General features: G+C 45.1%; 1 protein-coding gene across 1 annotated transcript in view; it reads left to right on the top strand.

Moving 5' to 3' along the window:
* The window catches only part of LOC139754715 (pyrethroid hydrolase Ces2a-like), a 38,047-nt gene extending 22,175 nt beyond the window's left edge, over positions 1-15,872 (top strand). Inside the window, exons 6-12 of the mRNA XM_071672289.1 lie at positions 1,407-1,618; positions 2,242-2,392; positions 3,125-3,300; positions 4,507-4,660; positions 7,048-7,180; positions 9,444-9,558; positions 14,137-15,872. Coding sequence (XP_071528390.1) covers positions 1,407-1,618; positions 2,242-2,392; positions 3,125-3,300; positions 4,507-4,660; positions 7,048-7,180; positions 9,444-9,558; positions 14,137-14,241 — 1,046 coding nt within the window. The 3' untranslated portion in view covers positions 14,242-15,872. The remainder of the gene's footprint in view (positions 1-1,406; positions 1,619-2,241; positions 2,393-3,124; positions 3,301-4,506; positions 4,661-7,047; positions 7,181-9,443; positions 9,559-14,136) is intronic.
* The last annotated feature ends 10,564 nt before the right edge of the window (positions 15,873-26,436 follow it).

Genomic DNA, 26,436 nt, shown 5'->3' with positions numbered 1-26,436 from the left:
CTTTCTCCACGATTCCATTTGACCTCGTCAGCTCTCCTTCAGGAGCGTGTGGCGCGGGCAGTGGACCGGGTGGGTATAATGGCAGAGAGCCGGTCTGGTTATTGGGTAATACCTGTATCCAGTCATGCCAGTTGTGCCTGTCACTGCTCATTGGCTGAGGCGTGGTGCTGGGTCATGTAGTTGGCAGTGCCCTGCCACAACACGGAGCGAAGATGAATGTGACGTAAATCCTCACTTGGCTGCTGGCCATCATCCCCACCAGCTCCACCGACCTCTCCACACACACACACACACACACACACACACACCCCTTGAAGATGACTGGATGAACTCGAATCCAAAAACGTAGAAATACCTAAAGATAAACAACTTTGGTAAAAAAAAAAAAAAACCTATAGAAGAATTAATCTAAGCCATAAGAAATGATTTATTTCCTTTTTCTTACCTTACCTCCAGCACTCCTGTGTACAGACCTCAATGCTAACATTCATGAAGCTTGACTTTGTGCACGAAAACGCGAAGGTATTATGAGAGTTTAGCCTCTCTTAGATCCCTATTATGTTCTTTAGTAATATGATACGCTCGTTGTCTGTCTGTCTGTCTGTCTGTCTGTCTTGGACAATCGCCTGTTTCCCCAAATGGCGTCCATAGCTTCGTCTCTTCGTGGTATATCAACTGACTTGTTATATTTCTCTCTCTTATGTGTCTCCCCAGATGATGTGATTATGACACGAAAGTGCACTTGGGAACTTATGGTTGAGTTTTTCTTGTCTATTTGTCTTGGTAGAATGGCCTGATTTCATTTAGCTTCTGTTTGAATAGCATAGCTTTATGTTAGCTTACGTAGAGTACCCAGCTCTCTATGAGCTCCTGTTGTCTGGTGTAGAGTACCCTAGTAGTGTGTTCGCCTCTGTAGAGTCGCCTCATACCCTTTTTTAGCTACTGTAGAGTTACCTAGTCCTCTGTTAGCTTCTGTAGAGTTACCCAGGCCTCTTATTAGCCCCTGTAGAGTTACCTAGGCCTCTATTAGCCAATTTAGAGTTACCTAGGCCAGGCCTCTTATTAGCCCCTGTAGAGTTACCTAGGCCTCTTATTAGCCCCTGTAGAGTTACCTGGGCCTCTATTAGCCCCTGTAGAGTTACCTAGGCCTCTATTCTCCCCTGTAGAATTACCTAGGCCCCTATTAGCCTCTGTAGAGTTACCTAATCCTATATTATCCCCTGTAGAGTTAGCCAGAACCTCTGTTACCCTCTGTAGAGTTAACGTAAAGCAGTCCCATACATTGGTGAGTGGGACACACTCCTTATGAGGGATCCCCCTCCCTCACATGAGACACGACCAGGGTATGGTTTTCCAAATCCCTCCTGACGATGGTCTCTCTCTCTCTCTCTCTCCCTCATCGCCAGGGTTGTTCAAGCGGGCCATCCTGCAGTCTGGTACCTCCCTCTGCCCCTTGGCCCTAGGTGAGAACCATAGACAGATGGCCATGGCACTGGGCGAAAGATTGAACTGCACAGATGCGGATCCGCATTTCCCTGGGTTAGGTAGCGCCCAGCTCCTCTCCTGTCTCCAGCAAGTTCCCATGGAGGAGTTGGTCCTGGCTTTCGACGCCTTCGCGGTGAGTTGTAAACAAAAAAGGGAGTATGTCTTTTTGCCAACGCGTCATCACCACCTGTGTTTTCGACAGGCTATCTTGAAGAATTTGAGTCACCTCCAATGACGAGTGAGTGATGTTTGTAACGGTGTTTGATCTTTGAGTGATGTTTGTAATGGTGTTTGATCTTTGAGTGATGTTTGTAATGGTGTTTGATCATTGAGTGATGTTTGTAATGGTGTTTGATCATTGAGTGATGTTTGTAATGGTGTTTGATCATTGAGTGATGTTTGTAATGGTGTTTGGTTCTTTTAAGTCACTATAATGACGAGATTTTGAGTGATGTTTGTAATGGTGTTTGATTTTGTAAGTCATGTTCTGGGAGACTTGCAAAATAGCAGTGAGTTTGGTTCGATATGGAAACATAGGAAAACAACCATATTTTTTTCTTTTCCACTTAGCCATCGACGTATGGCCGACACTTTACAGTAATACGAAAGAATGTTTAGGACTTAATATAGGCTTTGGGTGTATCAAAATGGATAGGGGGAGAAAGAAAAAATTGCATAAAGCGATGCTAGAAGCATCTGGCAAGTATGTACAGTGTTGCTGCCAACATGGGTTCCAAAGAATTTTTTTTCTCGTAGGTGTGGCGGGGTCTGCCGCGGGTTTGGCTGCCTCGAGTGGATGGAGATTATGTACCCGACCACCCCGCCGTATTGGTCAGGTCAGGCAGGTTCAACAGGGTCAGTCTCATCACTGGCGTTACCCAGCACGAAGGAGCGTCACAGGCAATAGGTATGTGAGGCATGATGCCAAAAAAAAAAGGATAAAAAATGAAAGAAAATCCTTCTATTTTTAGGTTACATTCCTCTTGCTTCAAGTTTATTGGTGACTGTCTGAACTCTCACGTGAGACAACAAGATTCAACAGACATGGTCCTTTGTCCTGAACTCATAATACATTTATTCCAATTCACACCACAAGGACAGATGATCCCAATGGGGTTTGAGGGCCACCCTCCCGCCTCATTCCTTCGTGAACGAATTGGAACTATTAAAGAATGGACAGCCAACACTAGGGTTCTTATACAGACGAATCATTTTCATAATGTTCTCGACCACTTCCATGAATCCTTTCGCTGTGGGAACACCATCTCTGTCCTTCGTAGACTCCTCCTAGTAATACCTCGTTTCAGTCCTTTCAAACATGTTACGTCCATCCTGTGTCATCATTTCTTAAAGCCTACTGGCAGGGTTTCACATAGGGTTCTTTCACAACTTATACTGCAATTGGACCCTCAGGACTATGACCGAATTCCTTGCCAGGATGCCTCCAGCTGTGCTGACCGCATAGCAAAGCAATCGTTCCAGTCCTCTGTCCATTCTTCAACTGAACCTTTTTTTTCCCCCCTTCTCAACTTACTCATATAGTCTGGTCGTCTATTTTGAGCATGTTTGGCCATAGAGCTTTCCTTTATTATATTATATACCAAGTTGATTAATCTTGCAATATATCTCTTCACGCCAGGCCTCACCTTGAACAAACCAGTCGCTGAAGCGTTGCGGAAGAACTTCAGTGTGATTGGCCCACTAACACTGAACTTCCATTCAGAGGAATCGTCTCTGTACCTAACCAGTCGTGCATACTACCACTACCTGGGGGAAATCAAGATCACCGAGGACAAGATTGAAGACTTCGTCCAGGTGAGAGATCCCATCTTGTGAGAGAGGGTGTGTGTGTGTGTGCGCGCGTGCGCGATTGATTTGGGAGGAAGAATTCGTCCTTCTTAGACGGCAAAGTAGACAATCATGGCCCCTTTAGCCTACGGTGTGTACCACAGGGTATGAAGATGGGGGGACGCCTCTCTTCGAGCCGATTCCGTACGTACAGAAGATGTCGAGAATGGGTCCCTTCCGTCCCTTCCCTCTCCACCCCCATTATCCCTTAACTGGCCTGCCCTGTGATAAACCATTCTGGGGGAAAAGGTTTTAGCCTCTCAAACCTTGTGGCTATGATACGCCCATGGCAGGACGTGGCAAGGCCACATAGACCCATGGCCTATGGCGAGGTTGTGTGACATGCGTGGGAGAGAGAGAGAGAGAGAGAGAGAGAGAGAGAGAGAGAGAGAGAGAGAGAGAGAGAGAAGAGGGTCGTACGTCACTCAAACATGATCTCTTGACGTGAATTGGAAATGATCATCATCCATTCCCTCCGGCACATCAGCTGGATACAAAACCTTAATTATTTTTTTCCCCCCATTGCTCTCTGTGTTTCTTCGTATGGTTCATCCGTGAACAGCGGAGTTAGTTTGTGTTGCTCGTCTTTGTATATGTTTTAGTCTTCTCTCTCTCTCTCTCTCTCTCTCTCTCTCTCTCTCTCTCTCTCTCTCTCTCTCTCTCTCTCTCTCTCTCTCTCTCTCTCTCTCTCTCTCTCTCTCTCTCTCTCTCTCTCTCTCTCTCTCTCGTTCAAGAATAATGAAACAGGCGATAATTGTATTCTGGTTATGGCCTGGCAGAGGCGCTTTGGAAAGACTTGATATTGTGTCCATTTCATATATATTTTTTTTTTCATACATATTCACCATTTCCCGCGTCAGCGAGGTTAGCGTTAAGAACAGAGGACTGGGCCTTTGAGGGAATATCCTCCCTTGGCCCCCTTCTCTGTTCCTTCTTTTGGAAAATTAAAAACGAGATGGGGAGCATTTCCAGCCTCCCCTCAGCTCCCTCCCCCTTTTAGTCGCCTTCTACGACACGCAGGGAATACGTGGCAAGTATTCTTTCTCCCCTATCCCCAGGGATAATATGAAACGTAACATTATTTTTCTTTTAGCATCATTAGCCAGGCATTGAGTGGCGTATTTTTCGACGTTAAATCTTCACTAAATCCTAATAATCCTTACCTCTCGACAGCTGCTCACCGCAGACGTCCACATATGCCACGAGAACACAGCCAGCCTCCACACAGCTTTCGGGGACCCGGTCCACAGAGTTTTCAAGTACGAACTCCAGCACCACGGCCAACACAGCCTGGCCGACCGACCTGACTCTCCATTCAACGGAAGCTGTTAGTTGATTGGGGGACCTCTGTCCTGTAGATGTAAGGCAGGTGTGCGAGTAGGAAGAGAGGAAAGTGATGGGTTCTCAGTGAATGTTGGTTTGTGGCAGGGGTGTGTGATGTCTCCATGGTTGTTTCATTTGTTTATGGATGGGGTTGTTAGGGAGGTGAATGCAAGAGTTTTGGAAAGAGGGGCAAGTATGAAGTCTGTTGTGGATGAGAGAGCTTGGGAAGTGAGTCAGTTGTTGTTCGCTGATGATACAGCGCTGGTGGCTGATTAGAGTGAGAAACTGCAGAAGCTTGTGACTGAGTTTGGCAAAGTGAGTGTAAGAAGAAAGCTGAGAGTAAAGTGAATAAGAGCAAGGTTATTAGGTTCAGTGGGGTTGAGGGACAAGTCAATTGGGAGGTAAGTTTGAATGGAGAAAAACTGAAGGAAGTGAAGTGTTTTAGATATCTGGGAGTAGATTTTGCAGCGGATGGAACCATGGAAGCGGAAGTGAGTCACAGGGTGGCGGAGGGGGCGAAAATTCTGGGAGCCTTGAATAATGTGTGGAAGGCGAGAATGTTATCTCGGAGAGCAAAAATGGGTATGTTTGAAGGAATAGTGGTTTCAACAATGTTATATGGTTGCGAGGCGTGGGCTATAGATAGGGTTGTGCGGAGGAGGGTGGATGTGATGGAAATGAGATGTTTGAGGACAATATTTGGTGTGAGGTGGTCTGATCGAGTAAGTAATGAAAGGGTAAGAGAGATGTGTGGTAATAAAAAGAGTGTGGTTGAGAGAGCAGAAGAGGGTGTTTTGAAATGGTTAGGTCACAAGGAGAGAATGAATGAGGAAAGATTGACAAAGAGGATATATGTGTCAGAGGTGGAGGGAGCGAGGAGAAGTGGGAGACCAAATTGGAGGTGAAAGGATGGAGTAAAAAAGATTTTGAACAATCGGGGCCTGAACATACAGAAGAGTGAACGGCGAGTAAGGAACAGAGTGAATTGGAACGATGTGGTATACCGGGGTCGACGTGCTGTCAATGGATTGAACCAGGGCATGTGAATTGTCTTGGGTAAACCATGTTTTGTGGGGCCTGGATGTGGAAAGGGAGCTGTGGTTTCGGTGCATTATACATGAAAGCTAGAGACAGAATGTGAACGAATGTGGCCTTTGCTGTCTTTTTCTAGCGCTACCTCGCCCGCATGCGGGGGGGAAGGAGGTTGTCATTTCATGTGTGGCGGGGTGGCGACGGGAATGAATAAAGGCAGCAAGTACGAATTATGTGCATGTCTAATATATGTATATGTCTGTGTTTGTGAAGGCATGTACAGAACATCACACTGGGGAGGAGCAATGTGGTTTTCAGGAGTGGCAGAGGACGTGTGGATCAAGTGATTTCCTTTGCAGAATGTGTGTCAGAAATTCTCAGAAGAGACACTGAAGGATTTATATTTGGCATTTATTGATCTGGAGACACTGTATGATAGGGTTGATAGAGATGCCTTGAGGAAGGGGTTACGAATGTATGTTGTGTTGGGCGGGGGGGGGGGGGGGGGGGAGGAAGCTTCTAAAAGCAGAGGAGTCTTATCAAGAAAGTGAGTGAGACATGTGTCCGAGTAGGAAGAGAGGAAGGTGATTGGTTAGGCATATGTGCGAGGAGGAAGAGAGGAAAGTGAATGGTTGGGCATATGTGCGAGTAGGAAGAGAGGGAAGTGAATGGTTAGACATATGTGCAAGTAGGAAGAGAGGAAAGTAAATGGTTAGGCATATGTGCAAGTAGGAAGAGAGGAAAGTGAATGGTTAGGCATATGTGCGAGTAGGAAGAGAGGAAAGTGAGTGGTTAGGCATATGTGCGAGTAGGAAGAGAGGAGAGTGAGTGGTTCCAAGTGAAGATGGGTTTGCGACAGGGTCAGTGTGTGATGTCGCTCTAGGTATATATACTCTGTTTATGCATGGGGCCATTAGGGAGGGGAGTGCGAGGGCCTTAGAGACAAGGTCGAGTTTTCAGGCAGTTGAGCGTGGAAAGTCGTGGGAGGTGAGTCAGCTGCTGTTTGCTGATGACCCGGCTCTGGTGGCAGACTCGGGGTAAGTCCCTGTGGAAGGTGTTGCCTAAGAGAGAGAGAGAGAGAGAGAGAGAGAGAGAGAGAGAGAGTGGAAGGAGAAAGTCAAGGGTCAATGTGAAATGGAAAAAAGAAAAAAAGAAATATGATCATAAAGTTTAGTGAAGGGGTGAAGAGAAACGAGATGTGGTACAAGTTTGAATGGAGGGAACATGGAGGGAATGTGCTGGAGGGAACATGGAGGAAATGTACTGGGAGGGGAACATGGAGGGAATGTGGGTGGACGTCCTACGTCACAGTAAACCTACTGCGTCACAGTGAGTCACACCGAGGCGTCACTCTTCCAGGGGTGGCCCACTCAGACGACATCCAGTACTTGTTCGATCCCTGGCACGCCTACCCGCAGCAGCTGGAGCGTCCAGCAGACATCTTCGTCAGGGAGGTCATGTTAACACTGTGGACGAACTTCGCAGCCACCGGGTGGGTTAGTCAGACGTGGCGCTGTTTGATGCATTATATGGAGAGAGAGAGAGAGAGGAGAGAGAGAGAGAGAGGCTCATGTCTTAAAGCTTGGGAGTTTATGTCTTAAAGCTTGGGGCTTATGTCTTAAAGCTTGGGGCTTATGTCTTAAAGCTTAGGGGCTTCTGTGCTTATGTCTTAAAGCTTGGGGTTTATGTCTTAAAGCTTGGGGGTTTATGTCTTAAAGCTTGGGGTTTATGTCTTAAAGCTTGGGGCTTATGTCTTAAAGCTTAGGGGCTTCTGTGCTTATGTCTTAAAGCTTGGGGGTTTATGTCTTAAAGCTTGGGGGTTTATGTCTTAAAGCTTGGGGCTTATGTCTTAAAGCTTAGGGGCTCCTGTGCTTATGTCTTAAAGCTTGGGGCTTATGTCTTAAAGCTTGGGGCTTATGTCTTAAAGCTTAGGGGCTTCTGTGCTTATGTCTTAAAGCTTGGGGGTTTATGTCTTAAAGCTTGGGGGTTTATGTCTTAAAGCTTGGGGCTTATGTCTTAAAGCTTAGGGGCTTCTGTGCTTATGTCTTAAAGCTTGGGGCTTATGTCTTAAAGCTTAGGGGCTTCTGTGCTTATGTCTTAAAGCTTGGGGGTTTATGTCTTAAAGCTTGGGGGTTTATGTCTTAAAGCTTGGGGCTTATGTCTTAAAGGTTAGGGGCTTCTGTGCTTATGTCTTAAAGCTTGGGGCTTATGTCTTAAAGCTTAGGGGCTTCTGTCTTAAAGCTTGGGGGTTTATGTCTTAAAGCTTGGGGTTTATGTCTTAAAGCTTGGGGGCTTATGTCTTAAAGCTTGGGGTTTATGTCTTAAAGCTTGGGGGTTTATGTCTTAAAGCTTGGGGTTTATGTCTTAAAGCTTGGGGGCTTATGTCTTAAAGCTTGGGGTTTATGTCTTAAAGCTTGGGGCTTATGTCTTAAAGCTTGGGGTTTATGTCTTAAAGCTTAGGGGCTTCTGTGCTTATGTCTTAAAGCTTGGGGGTTTATGTCTTAAAGCTTGGGGTTTATGTCTTAAAGCTTGGGGCTTATGTCTTAAAGCTTAGGGGCTTCTGTGCTTATGTCTTAAAGCTTGGGGTTTATGTCTTAAAGCTTGGGGGTTTATGTCTTAAAGCTTGGGGCTTATGTCTTAAAGCTTGGGGCTTATGTCTTAAAGCTTAGGGGCTTCTGTGCTTATGTCTTAAAGCTTGGGGCTTATGTCTTAAAGCTTGGGGCTTATGTCTTAAAGCTTGGGGTTTATGTCTTAAAGCTTTGGGCTTATGTGCTTATGTCTTAAAGCTTGGGGCTTATGTCTTAAAGCTTGGGGCTTATGTCTTAAAGCTTGGGGTTTATGTCTTAAAGCTTAGGGGCTCTGTGCTTATGTCTTAAAGCTTGGGGTTTATGTCTTAAAGCTTAGGGGCTTCTGTGCTTATGTCTTAAAGCTTGGGGTTTATGTCTTAAAGCTTGGGGCTTCTGTGCTTATGTCTTAAAGCTTGGGGTTTATGTCTTAAAGCTTGGGGCTTCTGTGCTTATGTCTTAAAGCTTGGGGCTTATGTCTTAAAGCTTGGGGCTTATGTGCTTATGTCTTAAAGCTTGGGGCTTATGTCTTAAAGCTTGGGGCTTATGTCTTAAAGCTTAGGGGCTTCTGTGCTTATGTCTTAAAGCTTGGGGTTTATGTCTTAAAGCTTGGGGGCTTATGTGCTTATGTCTTAAAGCTTGGGGTTTATGTCTTAAAGCTTGGGGCTTCTGTGCTTATGTCTTAAAGCTTGGGGCTTATGTCTTAAAGCTTAGGGGCTTATGTCTTAAAGCTTGGGGCTTATGTGCTTATGTCTTAAAGCTTGGGGCTTATGTCTTAAAGCTTGGGGCTTATGTCTTAAAGCTTAGGGGTTTATGTCTTAAAGCTTGGGGCTTATGTGCTTATGTCTTAAAGCTTGGGGTTTATGTCTTAAAGCTTGGGGTTTATGTCTTAAAGCTTGGGGCTTCTGTGCTTATGTCTTAAAGCTTGGGGCTTATGTCTTAAAGCTTAGGGGTTTATGTCTTAAAGCTTAGGGGCTTCTGTGCTTATGTCTTAAAGCTTGGGGCTTATGTCTTAAAGCTTAGGGGTTTATGTGCTTATGTCTTAAAGCTTGGGGTTTATGTCTTAAAGCTTGGGGCTTATGTCTTAAAGCTTAGGGGCTTCTGTGCTTATGTCTTAAAGCTTGGAGCTTAAAGCTCTTGTCACTTGGGAAAGTTTATCGTACGAGAGATAACGACGATTGTGTTGTACAGGAACCCGACACCAGATGGGTCGCTGGGCTTCAGGTGGTGGCCCACTACTGAGTCTCACCAGTGGTACTTGGCCCTGACCACCTCCCCCACTATGAAGGACGACACTCCAGTGGAGGTGAGTCTCACCAGTGGTACTTGGCCCTGACCACCTTCACCTCCCCCACTATGACCGCCTCCAGAGGTGAGTCTCACCAGTGGTACTTGGCCCTGGCCACCTCCCCCACTATGAAGGGATGACCACTCCAGTGGAGGTGAGTCTTCACCAGTGGTACTTGGCCCTGACCACCTCCCCCACTATGAAGGATGACCACTCCAGTGGAGGTGAGTCTCCCCAGTGGTACTTGGCCCTGACCACCTTCCCCCACTTTGAAGGACGACCCTCCCCACTGTCCAGGTGAGTCTCCCCAGTGGTACTTGGCCCTGAAAACCTTCCCCCACTATGAAGGACACCTCCCACTGTCCAGGTGAGTCTCCCCAGTGGTACTTGGCCCTGACCACCTCCCCACTATGAAGGAGGACACTCCCCACTGTCAGGTGAGTCTCCCCAGTGGTACTTGGCCTGGCCACCTTCCCCACTATGAGAAGACACCTCCCACTGTCCAGGTGAGTACTCCCCAGTGGTACTGGCCCTGACCATCTCCCCCACTATGAAGAAAGACACCCCCACTGTCCAGGTGAGTCTTCCCAGTGGTACTTGGCCCTGGCCACCTTCCCCCACTATGAAGGACGACACCCCCACTGTCCAGGTGAGTCTCCCCAGTGGTACTTGGCCCTGGCCACCTTCCCCCACTATGAAGGACGACACCCCCACTGTCCAGGTGAGTCTCCCCAGTGGTACTTGGCCCTGGCCACCTTCCCCCACTATGAAGGACGACACCCCCACGTGCCCAGGTGAGTCTCCCCAGTGGTACTTGGCCCTGGCCACCTTCCCCCACTATGAAGGACGACACCCCCACTGTCCAGGTGAGTCTCCCCAGTGGGTACTTGGCCCTGACCACCTTCCCCACTATGAAGGACGACACCTCCACTGTCCAGGTGAGTCTCCCCAGTGGGTACTTGACCCTGGCCACCTTCCCCACTATGAAGGAAGACACCCCCCACTGTCCAGGTGAGTCTCTCCAGTGGGTACTTGACCCTGGCCACCTTCCCCACTATGAAGGACGACACCCCCACTGTCCAGGTGAGTCTCCCCAGTGGTACTTGGCCCTGGCCACCTTCCCCCACTATGAAGGACGACACCCCCACTGTCCAGGTGAGTCTCCCCAGTGGTACTTGGCCCTGGCCACCTTCCCCCACTATGAAGGACGACACCCCCACTGCCCAGGTGAGTCTCCCCAGTGGTACTTGGCCCTGGCCACCTTCCCCCACTATGAAGGACGACACCCCCACTCTCCAGGTGAGTCTCCCCAGTGGGTACTTGGCCCTGACCACCTTCCCCACTATGAAGGACGACACCCCCACTGTCCAGGTGAGTCTCCCCAGTGGGTACTTGGCCCTGACCACCTTCCCCACTATGAAGGAAGACACCCCCACTGTCCAGGTGAGTCTCCCCAGTGGGTACTTGGCCCTGACCACCTTCCCCACTATGAAGGAAGACACCCCCCACTGTCCAGGTGAGTCTCCCCAGTGGTACTTGGCCCTGGCCACCTTCCCCCACTATGAAGGACGACACCCCCACTGCCCAGGTGAGTCTCCCCAGTGGTACTTGGCCCTGGCCACCTTCGCCCACTATGAAGGACGACACCCCCACTGTCCAGGTGAGTCTCCCCAGTGGGTACTTGGCCCTGACCACCTTCCCCACTATGAAGGACGACACCCCCACTGTCCAGGTGAGTCTCCCCAGTGGGTACTTGGCCCTGACCACCTTCCCCACTATGAAGGACGACACCTCCCACTGTCCAGGTGAGTCTCCCCAGTGGGTACTTGGCCCTGACCACCTTCCCCACTATGAAGGAAGACACCCCCCACTGTCCAGGTGAGTCTCCCCAGTGGGTACTTGGCCCTGGCCACCTCCCCCACTATGAAGGACGACACTCCCACTGTCCAGGTGAGTCTCTCCAGTGGGTACTTGGCCCTGGCCACCTTCCCCACTATGAAGGAAGACACCCCCCACTGTCCAGGTGAGTCTCTCCAGTGGGTACTTGGCCCTGGCCACCTTCCATGGTGGTGTGAGTGTTATGTGCGTGTGCAAGTGATCAGGTTATGAACATTCGGGTGTTCATGTGTACAATCCTCTGGTCTGTACACATGATGATAGCCAGTGGTGTTCACTTGTTCCACATGTGTCCATGTTTATTTTTTTTTTTTCTTAATCATACTTCGACGCTGTCTCCCGCGTTAGCGAGGGAGCGCAAGGAAACAGACGAAAGAATGGCCCAACCCCGCCGACATACACATGTATATACATACACGTCCATACATGCACATATACATATCTATACATCTCAACATACATTCACAGACATATACATATATACACATGTACATTTTCATACTTGCTGCCTTCATCCATTCTCGTCGCCACCTCGCTACATATGAAATGACAGCCCCCTCCCCCCGCATGCGCGCGAAGTAACGCTAGGAAAAGACAACAAAGGCCCCATTCGTTCACACTCAGTCTCTAGCTGTCATGTAATAATGCACCGAAACCACAGCTCCTTTTCCACATCCAGGCCCCACAGAACTTTCCATGGTTTACCCCAGACGCTTCACATGCCCTGGTTCAATCCATTGACAGCACACGTCGACCCCGGTATACCACATCGTTCCAATTCACTCTATTCCTTGCACGCCTTTCACCCTCCTGCATGTTCAGGCCCCGATCACTCAAAATCTCTTTCACTCCATCTTACAGTACGAGTTACTGTACCTCAGTGAAGTGTGTCGCTGTATTCGCTCCTGAGGAGATGAGAATGGTCAGTTACAGTGCTGTAGGCGAGAGAGAGAGAGAGAGAGAGAGAGAGAGAGAGAGAGAGAGAGAGAGAGAGAGAGAGAGAGAGAGAGCGCTGCTCTGCGCTGCTGTCAGGAGGAGGGGAAGGTGGTTAGGTGGTATACTACAGAGGTAATGAGGACCACTTCTCTCTCTCCTGCTGTAGATGTGAGTCTCTCTCTCTCTCTCTCTCTCTCTCTCTCTCTCTCTCTCTCTCTCTCTCTCTCTCTCTCTCTCTCTCTCTCTCTCTCTCTCTCTCTCTCTCTCTCTCTCTCATCTCCAGTGGGAGAGAAATATCTATCTTCTTCTTCTTCTTCTTCTTCTTCTTCTTCTTCTTCTTCTTCTTCTTCTTCTTCTTCCTCTTCTTCTTCTTCTTCTTCTTCTTCTTCTTCTTCTTCTTCTTCTTCTTCTTCTTCTTTCTTCTTCTTCTTCTTCTTCTTCTTCTTCTTCTTCTTCTTCTTCTTCTTCTTCCTCTTCTTCTTCTTCTTCTTCTTCTTCTTCTTCTTCTTCTTCCTTCTTCTTCTTCTTCTTCTTCTTCTTCTTCTTCTTCTTCTTCTTCTTCTTCCTTCTTCTTCTTCTTCTCCTTCTTCTTCTTCTTCCTTCTTCTTCTTCTTCCTCCTCCTCCTCCCTTCTTCTTCTTCTTCTTCTTCTTCTTCTTCTTCTTCTTCTTCTTCTCTTCTTCTTCTTCTTCCTTCTTCTTCTTCTTCTTCTTCTTCTTCTTCTTCTTCTTCTTCTTCTTCTTCCTCTTTCTTCTTCTTCTTCTTCTTCTTCTTCTTCTTCTCTTCTTCTTCTTCTTCTTCTTCTTCTTCCTTCTTCTTCTTCTTCTTCTTCTTCTTCTTCTTCTTCCTTCTTCTTCTTCTTCTCCTTCTTCTTCTTCTTCCTTCTTCTTCTTCTTCCTCCTCCTCCTCCCTTCTTCTTCTTCTTCTTCTTCTTCTTCTTCTTCTTCTTCTTCTTCCTCTTCTTCTTCTTCTTCCTTCTTCTTCTTCTTCTTCTTCTTCTTCTTCTTCTTCTTCTTCTTCTTCTTCTTCTTCTTCTTCCTCTTCTTCTTCTTCTTCCTTCTTCTTCTTCTTCTTCTTCTTCTTCTTCTTCTCTCTTCTTCTTCTTCTTCTTCTTCTTCTTCTTCTTCTCTTCTTCTTCTTCTTCTCTCTTCCTTCTTCTTCTTCTTCTTCTTCTTCTTCTTCTTCTTCTTCTTCTTCTTCTTCTTCTTCTTCTTCTTCCTCTTCTTCTTCTTCTTCTTCTTCTTCTTCTTCTTCTTCTTCTTCTTCTTCTTCTTCTTCTTCTCTTCTTCTTCTTCTTCTTCTTCTTCTTCTTCTTCTTCTTCTTCTTCTTCTTCTTCTTCTTCTTCTTCTTCTTCTTCTTCTTCTTCCTTCTTCTTCTTCTTCTTCTTCTTCTTCTTCTTCTTCCTCTTCTTCTTCTTCTTCTTCTTCTTCTTCTTCTTCTTCTTCTTCTTCTTCTTCTTCTTCTTCTTCTTCCTTCTTCTTCTTCTTCTTCTTCTTCTTCTTCTTCTTCTTCCTCTTCTTCTTCTTCTTCTTCTTCTTCTTCTTCTTCTTCTTCTTCTTCTTCTTCTTCCTTCTTCTTCTTCTTCTCCTTCTTCTTCTTCTTCCTTCTTCTTCTTCTTCCTCCTCCTCCTCCCTTCTTCTTCTTCTTCTTCTTCTTCTTCTTCTTCTTCTTCTTCTTCTTCTTCTTCTTCTTCTTCCTTCTTCTTCTTCTTCCTCCTCCTCCTCCCTCAGTTGCTGAGGTAACCAACCCTTCTCCTTGCCGCAGGAGCTGGAGTTCTGGAGGAACATGCCCACCAAGATGAACAAACTGCTCTTCCCCGAGCGCTTTGTGGTGAACACCACGCGCCCGTCGCCCGCGCGTGGCACGTGAAGGACTAAGTGGGGGTCGTCAACAACACATGACTGCCAGTTAACAAGACGACCTCTCCGACCAGGTGTCACGACGACGTTACAACAGCCGATGGTACCACCTGCCGTAGTGAACAACCCCGTGTGCTTGTAGTGACGAACAACCCCGTGTACTTGTAGTATTGAGCAACCCCGGTTGTAGTAGTAATGAACAACCCCGTGTACTTGTAGTATTGAACAACCCCGTGTACTTGTAGTATTGAACAACCCCGTGTACTTGTAGTATTGAACAACCATGTGTACTTGTAGTATTGAACAACCATGTGTACTTGTAGTATTGAACAACCCCGTGTACTTGTAGTATTGAACAACCATGTGTACTTGTAGTATTGAACAACCATGTGTACTTGTAGTATTGAACAACCATGTGTACTTGTAGTATTGAACAACCCCGTGTACTTGTAGTATTGAACAACCATGTCTACTTGTATTATTGAACAACCATGTGTACTTGTAGTATTGAACAACCATGTGTACTTGTAGTATTGAACAACCCCGTGTACTTGTAGTATTGAACAACCATGTCTACTTGTATTATTGAACAACCATGTGTACTTGTAGTATTGAACAACCATGTGTACTTGTAGTATTGAACATCCCCGTGTACTTGTAGTATTGAACAACCCCGTGTTGTAGTAGTAATGAACAACCCCGTGTACTTGTAGTATTGAACAACCCCGTGTACTTGTAGTATTGAACAACCATGTGTACTTGTAGTATTGAACAACCATGTGTACTTGTAGTATTGAACAACCATGTGTACTTGTATTATTGAACAACCCCGTGTTGTAGTAGTAATGAACAACCCCGTGTACTTGTAGTAATGAACAACCCCGTGTACTTGTAGTATTGAACAACCATGTGTACTTGTAGTATTGAACATCCCCGTGTACTTGTAGTATTGAACAACCCCGTGTTGTAGTAGTAATGAACAACCCCGTGTACTTGTAGTATTGAACAACTCCGTGTACTTGTAGTATTGAACAACCATGTGTACTTGTAGTATTGAACATCCCCGTGTACTTGTAGTATTGAACAACCCCGTGTTGTAGTAGTAATGAACAACCCCGTGTACTTGTAGTAATGAACAACCCCGTGTACTTGTAGTATTGAACAACCATGTGTACTTGTAGTATTGAACATCCCCGTGTACTTGTAGTATTGAACAACCCCGTGTTGTAGTAGTAATGAACAACCCCGTGTACTTGTAGTATTGAACAACCCCGTGTACTTGTAGTATTGAACAACCATGTGTACTTGTAGTATTGAACAACCATGTGTACTTGTAGTATTGAACAACCCCGTGTTGTAGTAGTAATGAACAACCCCGTGTACTTGTAGTAATGAACAACCCGTGTACTTGTAGTATTGAACAACCATGTGTACTTGTAGTATTGAACAACCATGTGTACTTGTAGTATTGAACAACCCCGTGTTGTAGTAGTAATGAACAACCCCGTGTACTTGTAGTAATGAACAACCCCGTGTACTTGTAGTATTGAACAACCATGTGTACTTGTAGTATTGAACAACCATGTGTACTTGTAGTATTGAACAACCATGTGTACTTGTAGTAATGAACAACCATGTGTACTTGTATTATTGAACAACCCCGTGTAATCGTAGTAATGAACATTCCTGTGTTGTAGTAATGAACAACTCCGTGTAATCGTAGTAATGAACAAGGGGGAACAACCCCGTGGTGTTGTAATAATGAACAACCCCGTGTAATTGTAGTAATGACCAACCCCGTGTTGTAGTAGTAATGAACTACCCCGTGTTGTAGTAGTAATGACCAACCCCGTGTTGTAGTAGTAATGAACTACCCCGTGTTGTAGTAGTAATGACCAACCCCGTGTTGTAGTAGTAATGAACAACCCCGTGTTGTAGTAGTAATGAACTACCCCGTGTTGTAGTAGTAATGAACTACCCCGTGTTGTAGTAGTAATGAACTACCCCGTGTAATTGTAGTAGTAATGAACAACCCCGAGTTGTAGTAGTAATGAACAACCCCGTGTTGTAGTAGTAATGAACAACCCCGTGTTGTAGTAGTAATGAACTACCCCGTGTTGTAGTAGTAATGAACTACCCCGTGTAATTGTAGTAGTAATGAACAACCCCGTGTCGTAGTAGTAATGAACAACCCCGTGTTGTAGTAGTAATGAACAACCCCGTGTTGTAGTAGTAATGAACAACCCCGTGTTGTAGTAGTAATGAACAACCCCGTGTTGTAGTAGTAATGAACAACCCCGTGTTGTAGTAGTAATGAACAACCCCGTGTTGTAGTAGTAATGAACAACCCCGTGTTGTAGTAGTAATGAACAACCCCGTGTTGTAGTAGTAATGAACAACCCCGTGTTGTAGTAGTAATGAACAACCCCGTGTTGTAGTAGTAATGAACAACCCCGTGTTGTAGTAGTAATGAACTACCCCGTGTTGTAGTAGTAATGACCAACCCCGTGTTGTAGTAGTAATGAACAACCCCGTGTTGTAGTAGTAATGAACTACCCCGTGTTGTAGTAGTAATGAACTACCCCGTGTTGTAGTAGTAATGAACTACCCCGTGTAATTGTAGTAGTAATGAACAACCCCGAGTTGTAGTAGTAATGAACAACCCCGTGTTGTAGTAGTAATGAACTACCCCGTGTAATTGTAGTAGTAATGAACAACCCCGTGTTGTAGTAGTAATGAACAACCCCGTGTTGTAGTAGTAATGAACAACCCCGTGTTGTAGTAGTAATGAACAACCCCGTGTTGTAGTAGTAATGAACAACCCCGTGTTGTAGTAGTAATGAACAACCCCGTGTTGTAGTAGTAATGAACAACCCCGTGTTGTAGTAGTAATGAACTACCCCTGTGTATAGTAATAACAACCCCGTGGTAGTAGTAATGAACAACCCCGTGTGTAGTAGTAAATGAACAACCCCGTGTTGTAGAGTAATGAACAACCCCGGTTGTAGTATAATGAAACAACCCCGTGTTGTAGTAGTAATGAACAACCCCGGTTTGTAGTAGTAATGAACAACCCCGTGTTTGTAGTAGTAATGAACAACCCCGTGTTGTAGTAGTAATGAACAAACCCCGTGAGTTGTAAGTAGTAGTAATGAACAACCCCGTGTTGTAGTAGTAATGAACAACCCCGGTTGTAGTAGTAATTAACTACCCCGTGTTGTAGTAGTAATGAACAACCCCGTGTTGTAGTAGTAATGACCAACCCCGTGTTGTAGTAGTAATGAACAACCCCGTGTTGTAGTAGTAATGAACAACCCCGTGTGTTGTAGTAGTAATGAACAACCCCGTGTGTAGTATAATGAACAACCCCGTGTTGTAGTAGTAATGAACAACCCCGTGTTGTAGTAGTAATGAACAACCCCGTGTTGTAGTAGTAATGAACAACCCCGTGTTTGTAGTAGTAATGAACAACCCCGGTGTGTAGTAATGAACAACCCCGTGTGTAGTAGTAATGAACAACCCCGAGTTGTAGTAGTAATGAACAACCCCGTGTTGTAGTAGTAATGAACAACCCCCGTGTTGTAGTAGTAATGAACAACCCCGTGTTGTAGTAGTAATGAACAACCCCGTGTTGTAGTAGTAATGAACAACCCCGTGTTGTAGTAGTAATGAACAACCCGTGTTGTAGTAGTAAGAAAACCTATGAAAAAACCCCGTGTTGTAGTAGTAATGAACAACCCCGTGTTGTAGTAGTAATGAACAACCCCGTGTCGTAGTAGTAATGAACAACCCCGTGTTGTAGTAGTAATGAACACAACCCGTGTTTGTAGTAGTAATGAACAACCCCGTGTTGTAGTAGTAATGAACTAACCCCGTGTAATGTAGTAGTAATGAACAACCCCGTGTCGTAGTAGTAATGAACAACCCCGAGTTGTAGTAGTAATGAACAACCCCGTGTTGTAGTAGTAATGAACAACCCCGTGTTGTAGTAGTAATGAACAACCCCGTGTTGTAGTAGTAATGAACAACCCCGAGTTGTAGTAGTAATGAACAACCCCGTGTTGTAGTAGTAATGAACAACCCCGTGTTGTAGTAGTAATGAACAACCCCGTGTTGTAGTAGTAATGAACAACCCCGTGTTGTAGTAGTAAATGAACAACCCGTGTTGTAGTAGTAATGAACAACCCCGTGTTGTAGTAGTAATGAACAACCCCGTGTTGTAGTAGTAATGAACAACCCCGTGTTGTAGTAGTAATGAACAACCCCGTGTTTGTAGTAGTAATGAACAACCCCGTTCGTAGTAGTAATGAACAACCCCGTGTTGTAGTAGTAATGAACAACCCCGTGTTGTAGTAGTAATGAACAACCCCTGTTGTAGTAGTAATGAACAACCCCGTGTTGTAGTAGTAATGAACAACCCCTGTTGTAGTAGTATGAACAACCCCGTTTGTAGTAGTAATGAACTACCCCGTGTTGTAGTAGTAATGAACAACCCCGTGTTGTAGTAGTAATGAACAACCCCGTGTTGTAGTAGTAATGAACAACCCCGTGTGTAGTAGTAATGAACTAACCCCGTATTGTAGTAGTAATGAACAAAACCCCCGTGTTGTAGTAGTAATGAACAACCCCGTGTTGTAGTAGTAATGAACAACAACCCCGTGGTGTTGTAGCAGTATATGAACAACAACCCCGTGTTGTAGCAGTAATGAACAACAACCCCGTGGTGTTGTAGCAGTATGAACAACAACCCCGTGGTGTTGTACAGTAATGAACAACAACCCCGTGGTGTTGTAGCAGTAATGAACAACAACCCCGTGGTGTTGTAGCAGTAATGAACAACAACCCCGTGGTTTGTAGCAGTAATGAACAACAACCCCGTGGTGTTGTAGCAGTAATGAACAACAACCCCGTGGTGTTGTAGCAGTAATGAACAACAACCCCGTGGTGTTGTAGCAGTATATGAACAACAACCCCGTGGTGTTGTAGCAGGGGGGGGGGGGGGGGGGGGGGGGGGGGGGGGGGGGGGGGGGGGGGGGGGGGGGGGGGGGGGGGGGGGGGGGGGGGGGGGGGGGGGGGGGGGGGGGGGGGGGGGGGGGGGGGGGGGGGGGGGGGGGGGGGGGGGGGGGGGGGGGGGGGGGGGGGGGGGGGGGGGGGGGGGGGGGGGGGGGGGGGGGGGGGGGGGGGGGGGGTTGTAGCAGTATAGTAATATGAACAACAACCCCGTGGTGTTGTAGTAGTAATGAACAACAACCCCGTGGTGTTGTAGCAGTATATGAACAACAACCCCGTGGTGTTGTAGCAGTAATGAACAACAACCCCGTGGTGTTGTAGCAGTAATGAACAACAACCCCGTGGTGTTGTAGCAGTAATGAACAACAACCCCGTGGTGTTGTAGCAGTATATGAACAACAACCCCGTGGTGTTGTAGCAGTATATGAACAACAACCCCGTGGTGTTGTAGCAGTATATGAACAACAACCCCGTGGTGTTGTAGCAGTAATGAACAACAACCCCGTGGTGTTGTAGCAGTAATGAACAACAACCCCGTGGTGTTGTAGCAGTAATGAACAACAACCCCGTGGTGTTGTAGCAGTATATGAACAACAACCCCGTGGTGTTGTAGCAGTAATGAACAACAACCCCGTGGTGTTGTAGCAGTAATGAACAACAACCCCGTGGTGTTGTAGCAGTATATGAACAACAACCCCGTGGTGTTGTAGCAGTAATGAACAACAACCCCGTGGTGTTGTAGCAGTATATGAACAACAACCCCGTGGTGTTGTAGCAGTATATGAACAACAACCCCGTGGTGTTGTAGCAGTATATGAACAACAACCCCGTGGTGTTGTAGCAGTAATGAACAACAACCCCGTGGTGTTGTAGCAGTATATGAACAACAACCCCGTGGTGTTGTAGCAGTATATGAACAACAACCCCGTGGTGTTGTAGCAGTATATGAACAACAACCCCGTGGTGTTGTAGCAGTATATGAACAACAACCCCGTGGTGTTGTAGCAGTAATGAACAACAACCCCGTGGTGTTGTAGCAGTAATGAACAACAACCCCGTGGTGTTGTAGCAGTATATGAACAACAACCCCGTGGTGTTGTAGCAGTAATGAACAACAACCCCGTGGTGTTGTAGCAGTATATGAACAACAACCCCGTGGTGTTGTAGCAGTAATGAACAACAACCCCGTGTGTTGTAGCAGTAATGAACAACAACCCCGTGGTGTTGTAGCAGTATATGAACAACAACCCCGTGGTGTTGTAGCAGTATATGAACAACAACCCCGTGGTGTTGTAGCAGTATATGAACAACAACCCCGTGGTGTTGTAGCAGTATATGAACAAGACATGTATCCTCGAACCTTGAAGTTAATGTATTATTATTATCATTATTATCATTATAGTTAGAGTAGATAATTTGTATCAATAACTTTTGTATAACTTGTTATAACTATTGTACGTTTGTATTAATAACTTTCTTATTTCTTTTTTCCCCGTTGTCAGTAAATATAATTATTTATTAAAGAATGTTATCGTTATGACGCTATAGTTTATTCATCATTGTATAACACCCTGAGGGAGGTCCTAATATATATATATATATATATATATATATAATATATATAATATATAATATATAATATATATATATATATATATATTTATATATTATCCCTGGGTGGGGATAGGGGAGAAAGAATACTTGCCACGTATTCCCTGCGTGTCGTAGAAGGCGACTAAAAGGGGAGGGAGCGGGGGGCTGGAAATCCTCCCCTCTCGTTTTTTTTTTAATTTTTCCAAAAGAAGGAACAGAGAAGGGAGCCAGGTGAGGATATTCCCTCAAAGGCCCAGTCCTCTGTTCTTAACGCTACCTCGCAAATGCGGGAAATGGCGAATAGTTTGAAAGATATATATATAACAAGTCTTTACCCGTAACACCACGAAAAATACAGCCATGTCTTTGCATCAGCTCATAAAGACGATGATAAAGAAAATAAAGCATTTATATCCATTTAACGTCATGCAAGAGTTCGCGTTGGTACAGACCACGGACGAAGCATAGTGGTAGAGTGGGGGAAAAAGGACATAACCCCCACTAGGCTAATTTGATCAGCGGCCACGAACAGTTTTCGGATCAGGGTTCGAACCCTGTGGGGCTTCGATCGAACCCTGAGGCTTCGATCGAACCCTGGGGCTTCGCGTTGGCATAGACCACGGACGGAATATAGTGGTAGAGTGGGGGAAAAAAGGACATAACCCCCGTTAGGCTAATTTGATCAGCGGCCACGAACAGTTTTCGGATCAGGGTTCGAACCCTGTGGGGCTTCGATCGAACCCTGGGGCTTCGCGTTGGCATAGACCACGGACGGAATATAGTGGTAGAGTGGGGGAAAAAAAGACATAACCCCCACTAGGCTAATTTGATCAGCGGCCACGAACAGTTTTCGGATCAGGGTTCGAACCCTGTGGGGCTTCGAACCCTGGAGCTTCGAACTCTAGGGGCTTCGAACCCTCTTAAGAGCTGGTGGTGCTCAGAAATGTGTCTCAGTCTTGCCCACTGTGTAATGTGTCTCGGTGTTGCCCACTGTGTAATGTGTCTCGGTGTTGCCCACTGTGTAATGTGTCTCGGTGTTGCCCACTGTGTAATGTGTCTCGGTGTTGCCCACTGTGTAATGTGTCTCAGTCTCGCCCACTGTGTAATGTGTCTCGGTGTTGCCCACTGTGTAATGTGTCTCGGTGTTGCCCACTGTGTAATGTGTCTCGGTGTTGCCCACTGTGTAATGTGTCTCGGTGTTGCCCACTGTGTAGTAATAGAGTGGTTGTCGTGCCTTGGACACAGAGGAGATGGAAGGGCCTACAAGTGTGTTGTGATCATAACAACATCATCACAACCCAGGACAGAATTTACGTTACTGAATAAGTGAAAAGAAAACGGGGTTCGAACGTGTGTGTTTGTGTGTGTGACCTCGAAGAAAAATACATATGGCCATTGGATACACAACACGTCATTGTCTTGATGACCTAACTACCCATTCAACCACCTCCTGGGTTGTTACTGAGAGGACGTCCGCTTTTGAGAATGCTGTGTTGTAAACATGATAGACCTGGTCCGTAGAAGAAGTAGAAGTAGTAGAAGTAGAAGTAGACTTCAGTGCGAGTTAACAACCCCTCAAATTGCTTTGGAATAGTTAACTGAAGGTCAGTTTATTGTTATGTTTTAATCACGTGCATTGGATACAGATGGACATGTACCCACGTCTGTAATGTGTGTGATATGAACCTGTATTATGTAATATGTGTCATTATGGGTTTAACTGTTTAGTTAACATAGGTTTTATGGTACGTGCTCTCACACCAAGCCCTGATTGGCTAATGAGGTCATTAGGGTAGTAAGGTCATTATTAGACATGTACCCACGTCTGTAATGTGTGTGATATGAACCTGTATTATGTACTATGTTTCATTATGGGTTTAACTGTTTAACTAACATAGGTTTTATGCTACGTGCTCTCACACCAAGCTCTGATTGGCTAATGAGGTCATTAGGGTAATTGGGTCATTATTTAGACATGTACCCACGTCTGTAATGTGTGATATTAACCTGTATTATGTACTATGTTTCATTATGGGTTTAACTGTTTAACTAACATAGGTTTTATGCTACGTGCTCTCACACCAAGCTCTGATTGGCTAATGAGGTCATTAGGGTAATTGGGTCATTATTTAGACATGTACCCACGTCTGTAATGTGTGATATTAACCTGTATTATGTACTATGTTTCATTATGGGTTTAACTGTTTAGCTAACATAGTTTTTATGGTACGTGCTCTCCCACCAAGCCCTGATTGGCTAATGAGGTCATTAGGGTAATTAGGTCATTATTTAGACATGTACCCACGTCTGTAATGTGTGTGATATCAACCTGTATTATGTACTATGTTTCATTATGGGTTTAACTGTTTAGTTAACATAGGTTTTATGGTACGTGCTCTCACACCAAGCTCTGATTGGCTCATGAGGTCATTAGGGTAATTGGGTCATTATTTAGACATGTACCCACGTCTGTAATGTGTGATATTAACCTGTATTATGTACTATGTTTCATTATGGGTTTAACTGTTTAGTTAACATAGGTTTTATGCTACGTGCTCTCACACCAAGCTCTGATTGGCTAATGAGGTCATTAGGGTAATTGGGTCATTATTTAGACATGTACCCACGTCTGTAATGTGTGATATTAACCTGTATTATGTACTATGTTTCATTATGGGTTTAACTGTTTAGCTAACATAGTTTTTATGGTACGTGCTCTCCCACCAAGCTCTGATTGGCTAATGAGGTCATTAGGGTAATTGGGTCATTATTTAGACATGTACCCACTCTGTAATGTGTGATATTAAACCTGTATTAATGTACTATGTTTCATTATGGTTTAACTGTTTAGCTAACATAGGTTTTATGGTACGTGCTCTCCCACCAAGCTCTGATTGGCTAATGAGGTCATTAGGGTAATTGGGTCATTATTAGACATTACCCACGTCTGTAAATGTGTGATATTAACCTGTATTATGTACATGTTTCATTATGGGTTTAACTGTTTAGCTAACATAGGTTTTATGCTACGTGCTCTCACACCAAGCTCTGATTGGCTCATGAGGTCATTAGGGTAATTAGGTCATTATTTAGACATGTACCCACGTCTGTAATGTGTGTGATATGAACCTGTATTATGTACTATGTTTCATTATGGGTTTAACTGTTTAGCTAACATAGGTTTTATGCTACGTGCTCTCACACATAGCTCTGATTGGCTAATGAGGTCATTAGGGTAATTAGGTCATTATTTAGACATGTACCCACGTCTGTAATGTGTGTGATATGAACCTGTATTATGTACTATGTGTCATTATGGGTTTAACTGTTTAGCTAACATAGGTTTTATGCTACGTGCTCTCACACCAAGCTCTGATTGGCTAATGAGGTCATTAGGGTAATTGGGTCATTATTTAGACAGGGGAGATGTCTGTAATTTCGTCCCTTACGCTGGGGTTACCGAAGGATCAACACGCCTACAAAGGGTAGTTTAGATCTAATGACTGTAAGGTAATTTGCACTTATATACACACATCACATTTGCCATCAACAGGGGTTAAAAATATCAATTAATTTCCTCTTAATTTGATTTTGATTTAGACTAATTTCTTCATATTTGACTAGACAATTGTCGAATATAATTTTGTTTACCATATTTCCCCCAAAAGGCGTTTGAAAAAAGACAACAATTTATCCATAAATATAATAATATATTAGAAGAAATATAAATAACAATAAATATTAAGTTGACAATCAAAATAACTTAGTTAATATATATATATATATATATATATATATATATATATATATATATATATATATATATATGGTATTGAACAATTCGTGGCACAAACAAGAAAATTAGAAATATAAATAAAAGAGGACACCCCTCCCTCCCTCCCCTTTTTACCAATGCCCATGTTCTTTCATTTCTTAGTAAACCAACGAGTTAATTGGCTCGTTTGCCCCCCCCACCCACATCCTTTGGGGACACAACACTAAAATGGCTTAGTGTGTTACGGGCATTAATGGATGTGTTTGTTATGCATGTGTTTGTTATGCATGTGTTTGCTTATGCATGTGTTTCTTATGCTCCAACACACTTGCCTTCCCCAGGTCTTACCACTAAACCTCAAGTTTTGAGGTTTGAGGGAAATTTGTAAAGATAAAACGAAGCAATAGGTTTACGTCTGGTGTTGACCCCAGAGAAGCAATAGGTTTACGTCTAGTGTTGACCCCAGAGAAGCAATAGGTTTACGTCTGGTGTTGATCCCCAGAGAAGCAATAGGTTTATGTCTAGTGTTGACCCCAGAGAAGCAATAGGTTTACGTCTGGTGTTTGATCCCAGAGAAGCAATAGGTTTACGTCTAGTGTTGACCCCAGAAGCAATAGGTTTACTCTGGTTTGACCCATGAGAACAATAGTTTACGTCTGGTGTTGACCCCAGAGAAGCAATAGGTTTACGTCTGGTGTTGATCCCAGAGAAGCAATAGGTTTACGTCTAGTGTTGACCCCAGAAAAGCAATAGGTTTACGTCTGGTGTTGACCCCAGAGAAGCAATAGGTTTACGTCTAGTGTTGACCCCAGAGAAGCAATAGGTTTACGTCTGGTGTTGATCCCAGAGAAGCAATAGGTTTACGTCTGGTGTTGACCCCAGAGAAGCAATAGGTTTACGTCTAGTGTTGACCCCAGAGAAGCAATAGGTTTACGTCTGGTGTTGACCCCAGAGAAGCAATAGGTTTACATCTGGTGTTGACCCAGAGAAGCAATAGGTTTACGTCTAGTGTTGACCCCAGAGAAGCAATAGGTTTACGTCTGATGTTGACCCAGAGAAGCAATAGGTTTACGTCTGGTGTTGACCCCAGAGAAGCAATAGGTTTACGTCTAGTGTTGACCCCAGAGAAGCAATAGGTTTACGTCTAGTGTTGACCCCAGAGAAGCAATAGGTTTACGTCTAGTGTTGACCCCAGAGAAGCAATAGGTTTACGTCTGGTGTTGACCCCAGAGAAGCAATAGGTTTACGTCTGGTGTTGACCCCAGACAAGCAATAGGTTTACGTCTAGTGTCGACCCCAGAGAAGCAATAGGTTTACGTCTAGTGTTGACCCCAGAGAAGCAATAGGTTTACGTCTAGTGTTGACCCCAGAGAAGCAATAGGTTTACGTCTGGTGTTGACCCAGAGAAGCAATAGGTTTACGTCTGGTGTTGACCCCAGAGAAGCAATAGGTTTACGTCTAGTGTTGACCCCAGAGAAGCAATAGGTTTACGTCTGGTGTTGACCCCAGAGAAGCAATAGGTTTACGTCTGGTGTTGACCCCAGAGAAGCAATAGGTTTACGTCTAGTGTTGACTTCCTTGAGCCTGGAGAGGACTGGGGAACGAGTCTCCTCCATTTACCATGTCTCGTTCGAACACTTTTTCATCTCGATGTCTCCACCTTCAGTAGTTGCTAGGCACGATGTCTCCACCTTCAGTAGTTGCTAGGTACGATGTCTCCACCTTCAGTAGTTGCTAGGTACGATGTCTCCACCTTCAGTAGTTGCTAGGTACGATGTCTCCACCTTCAGTAGTTGCTAGGTACGATGTCTCCACCTTCAGTAGTTG

This window comes from Panulirus ornatus, chromosome 17 (assembly GCF_036320965.1).
Source record: "Panulirus ornatus isolate Po-2019 chromosome 17, ASM3632096v1, whole genome shotgun sequence".
In the NCBI taxonomy this organism is placed as follows: Eukaryota; Metazoa; Arthropoda; class Malacostraca; order Decapoda; family Palinuridae; genus Panulirus; species Panulirus ornatus.
This window is presented reverse-complemented; position numbering and strand designations above follow the sequence as displayed.